This window comes from Penaeus vannamei, unplaced genomic scaffold, assembly GCF_042767895.1.
Source record: "Penaeus vannamei isolate JL-2024 unplaced genomic scaffold, ASM4276789v1 unanchor3521, whole genome shotgun sequence".
Taxonomy (NCBI): Eukaryota; Metazoa; Arthropoda; class Malacostraca; order Decapoda; family Penaeidae; genus Penaeus; species Penaeus vannamei.
The window spans coordinates 1-5,000 of NW_027216503.1; the positions used below are offsets into that span (position 1 = coordinate 1).

The 5,000-nt window shown below is 40.7% G+C and overlaps 1 protein-coding gene across 1 annotated transcript in view; it reads left to right on the plus strand.

The window, feature by feature from the left end:
• Positions 1-4,764: 4,764 nt before the first annotated feature.
• The window catches only part of LOC138861252 (uncharacterized), a gene marked incomplete at its 3' end in the record, with an annotated part of 2,167 nt that continues 1,931 nt past the window's right edge, over positions 4,765-5,000 (plus strand). The window contains exon 1 of the mRNA XM_070120181.1: positions 4,765-4,901. Coding sequence (XP_069976282.1) covers positions 4,765-4,901 — 137 coding nt within the window. The remainder of the gene's footprint in view (positions 4,902-5,000) is intronic.

The following is a 5,000-nucleotide window of genomic DNA, read 5'->3' on the forward strand; positions in this document are numbered from 1 at the left end:
ACCGGAACAGACCTGCAGAAGGAAAATGAGACGATTAAAGACATTTGTAGACGGGAAGGATGATTAAAGAGAACCATGTTGCGGGTCCTTACTGCCACGGAAGATCCCCGGTGACGCTGCCCAAACCTCGCCCAGGGAAGGCAATAAAGACCAGCCAAGAGTGATGCGTTGATCAAGCGTGCAGTCAAGCAACATTAATCTCAAGCACTGAAATAAGAAAAATGCATCCAGATGTCCTGAAAAATGTTGCAGCTCGTACCATACATGAACGCCTCCAGCGACACCCCAACATACTCTCTTGCAAGATTGCCATTAAACCGATGTTAACTAAAAAAAAAAAAATAATAATAATAATAATAATAATAAATAAAAAAACGCAGACAAAGAGGCTGGCTTTTGTCCACAAGTTCAAGTGCAGAACCACTCAGAAGGGGAAAAGAATATGTTTCTCTGATGACAGAACCTTCAGGAGCATCACGGCGAGTAATTTTCCTGAGGGTAACATCCGCTTTGACCCCCGCTACACTGTCAAGGGAATCAAATATCCATCTTCTGTGATGGTTCGGAGCATTTGGGGCTAAAATATGCAGGTGAGCTGTTTTCCTACCGAAGGACACGACCATGCAGTCAGAAAACTACCTGGACGCCTTGAAGGATTTCATGCATCCGTTCTTAGACCTTCATCAGCCAGATGGTGCTTTTATGCACAGCAGCGCCCCATGTCGTGGCGGAAAACAGTCGAGGACTTTCTTCAGGAGAGTAAAAGTCATGTTTTGGAGTGGCCAGGAAACTCGCCGGGCACGAATCCGATGGAGACTGAGAGGGCACACACCAAGGAACAGACGGGCACCATTTCGACCCCGTCAATTCCCCGCCTGCAGGAGGCCATCGCACGGGGCTGGAGAGACGGGCCAAGGATGTCAGACGACTCAAGGGAGATTTTACTATTGCACTTGCCATAGGTTTTTCATTTTACTTCATAATAATTGCAAATTATGCGAGTTTTATTTGGAAAGGATGCCATTTTTTATGTGTGTGCATATATATGTATATATGTATATGTGTATATATATGTGTATATATATGTGTATATATATATATATATATATATATATATATATATATATATATATATATATATATATATATATATATATATATATTTATATATATATATATGTGTGTGTGTGTGTGTGTGTGTGTGTGTGTGTGTGTGTGTGTGTATGTGTGTGTGTGTGTGTGTGTGTGTGTGTGTGTGTGTGTGTGTGTGTGTGTGTGTATGTATATATATACATATATATACATATATGCATATATATACATATATGCATATATATACATATATGCATATATATACATATATACATACATGTATATATATATATATATATATATATATATATATATACATATATGCATATATATACATATATACATACATGTATATATATATATATATATATATATATATATATATATATATACATACACATGTACATATATATATATATATATATATATATATATATATATATACATTTATATACATATATACACATATATACATGCATATATACATACTTAGATGTATTTTTTTTTTTGTGTGTGTGTGTGTGAGTGTGTATGTGTGTGTGCCTATATATATACATGTATATGTGTGTGTGTGTGTATGTACATATATGTATATATAATACATGTATGATATGTATATATATATATATATATATATATATATATATATATATATATATATATCTTCTCCTTCCTTCCCTCCCTCCTAACTCTATTGATGAACAAATTTGCTAGGTTATTACATCAGGAACTAAAACAACCAGGAATTTCAGCAGTCGCTATGAAAATATCTCTGGCATGAAAACATTAAATATTGCATTTGCATGATACAAATTCCAACGGCATAATTAAAGCGAAATATTTACCCATTCCTCAGAGAGATCTTCAATTCGAGGTAATGATATTTAAAGTAGTTTTTGCCCTTGTTTGTCGCGTTCAACAGTTTTGCATACATTGCGGGCGGGAGGAAGGAAGGTCTATTTCCTGGCTTTGAGGACGACCATGGTGAGGGCGGCGTGGGGGGAATACGGGGTTGACTGTGTTACCCACGGCAGTCAGAAGGTAGGCGAGGGGCCCATCACTCATAGGTCTCGTAGGTAGCACGTTCCTGTCACATCACGACGCTCTTATGGGAGATGCAGTAGGACCTTCTAACGAGCTTTGTTTTTCTTGTCTTGGCGACTGCGGTGCGAAGGGGGCGAGGGGGGGGGTGTCCTTATTCCACGAAGAGCGAATCTGGCCATGGAATTGAGGCGTGAGTGTTCAGCTCAGCCCTCCAGCGGAACCTTAGAGAGAATAGAAAAGCATTAGGGAGCGGTGACGTCGGGTCAGCATTATCTACTTTTACCAGAGCCACTTCACCTTGTCAGCGTTTATTGCACGAGATGAGTGTGTGGTGGTCATGACTGTTGCAGAACAATGCAAAGGTGCAATCATCAAATTATGTTTGCTCTTTTGTAATGAAAGTAAATGTTCCAGACGACGCTGAAGCAATAATAGATCGGTTGTTCGAAAGAGGTGAAGAAAGGAACGATAAAAACTCGTCGACTGGCGTCTTCCAATATCTCGCCAAGAAAAGAGGACAAGGAGATGGATCTTTACTTGGGAAATTTGTTTGCCTTCTTTGAGCCAATGAGACATCGCTGTAAGATTTTGGCAAAAGGCGCTGCCACCCGCTATAAACATTGCTTAACGATACAAGGTGCTCGTTGATCTCACATCCAGCTCAGGCTTTCTGTCAAACGTCTGTGGCTGTTTTAGTAGAAGGCCATGTAAAATATCCGCTTTTGCGGGTCAGACACGACCTTAACACCGTGATAGGATTTCCAAGAGAGGCCTGGGCAGTTAAGAGTCAAACAGTATTGTATGAGGTTCATTAACGTTAGTTTTATCATAGTAATACAATACGTAGCTAGGCCATCGGAGATTATGCAATGAGTCTTCTGTTCATGAATTATCTATCTATCTGTTTATCTAGATAGATAGTTATGGAGATTTAAGCATATTCATATTGCCACTAAAACAGACGCATGACTCCGTAGTCCCATAATCCTATTAATTAATACTCTTTTATGCAAAATGAAAGTGCACCGTACCCGTCGAATAGCAATGCACGAGAATATCATTTGCTTATTTTATTAACTTTCTCATAAATACTGGCCATCTCTTTGGTATGATTAATGAGTTGTTTTTTTCACCGACTATATAAAACATGTAAATAAGATAAGCACTATAGCGCAGCCCTTCAGGATTGTGTGAATAATGTCTGACTGATGGCCCTCTTAAATCAGTGGAGGCTCACCCAGTGCGGTGGGGGCTTAGATACCTCTCCTTGGATTTTTGTGGGTAATGAAACTGGTCTGTGAGCATTTTTTTTATTATTATTATTTGTCTGTCTGTCTGTCTGTCTGTCTCTCTCTCTCTCTCTCTCTCTCTCTCTCTCTCTCTCGCTCTCGCTCTCGCTCTCGCTCTCTCTCTCTCTCCCCCCCCCTCTCTCTCTCTCTCTCTCTCTCTCTCTCTCTCTCTCTCTCTCTCTCTCTCTCTCTCTCTCTCTCTCTCTCGCTCTCGCTCGCTCTCACTCTCGCTCTCGCTCTCGCTCTCTCTCTTCCTCTTTCTCTTTCTCTTTCTCTTTCTCTCTCTCTCTCTTTCTCTCTCTCTCTCTCTCTCTCTCTCTCTCTCTCTCTCTCTCTCTCTCTCTCTTCTCTCTCTCTCTCTCTCTCTCTCTCTCTCTCTCTCTCTCTCTTCCCTCTTTCTCTCTCTCTCTCTCTCTCTCTCTCTCTCTTTCTCCCTCTCTCTCTCTCTCTCTCTCTCTCTCTCTCTCTCTCTCTCTCGCTATCTCCTCTCTCTCTCTCTCTCTCTCTCTCTCTCTCCTTTCTCTCTCTCTCTCCCTCTCTCCCCTCTCTCTCTCTCTCTCTCTCTCTCTCTCTCTCTCTCTCCCTCTCTCTCTCTCTGTCTCTCTCTCTCTCTCTCTCTCTCTCTCTCTCTCTCTCTCTCTCTCTCTCTCTCTCTCTCTCTCTCTCTCTCTCTCTCTCTCTCTCTCTCTCTTTATCTTTCTATCTTTATCTTTCTCTCTTTATCTTTCTCTCTTTCTCTTTCTCTCTTGATCTTTCTCTCTTTATATTTCTCTCCCTCTCTCTCTCCCTCTCTCTCTCCCTCTCTCTCTCTCTCTCTCTCTCTCTCTCTCTCTCTCTCTCTCTCTCTCTCTCTCTCTCTCTCTCTCTCTCTCTCTCTCTCTCTCTCTCTCTCATTCTCTCCTTCCCCTTCCCCTTCCCTTACCTTCTCCCTCTCCTCTCCCTCTCCCTCCCCCTCCCTCCTACTCCTTCTATCTCTTAGTCTCTCACGCACTCAATCAATCTTAATCACTTTCGACCCCAGTTTCTCGCTATATATCTCTTTCTTTTTCCTTTTTTCACTTGACTTCTACACGATTGTAAAGTAAAATGTATGGAATTTCACCTGCCTCCCATAGATATGTTGTTGATCATGCACAAAAGATAATAGCATGGATCATATTAATATAATGATGATTAAAAATTGAAATAAATAATAATAATAATGATAATAATAAACGAAGAAGAATAAAAAAGATAATGAGACGAAAATGGAAAGATGAGAATAAAAAGAAGAAGAAAAAGAAAAAAAGAAAGATATCCAAGGTCTCATAGCATCCGGGATCTCGTCTTAACTCGCAAGATGAGTTCCCGGACGGCAAAAGCCAGCAGACTCGCTAATCAAAGGCGCTTAACCTTACCCCTAGCAGATGCTTTATGGAAACCGAAAGAGCGGCTTTGCCCGAGGAGCGCTGAATACAAGTTCAAGTGCAATGCGTTGTAAGGGGATAGGCAGGTACTAATGCAACTCTCCGGCTAGAATTGTGAGGTGGAAGGAGAAGTGTCTTTGTAAATGCATTTGCACTAAGCGATAGTTGA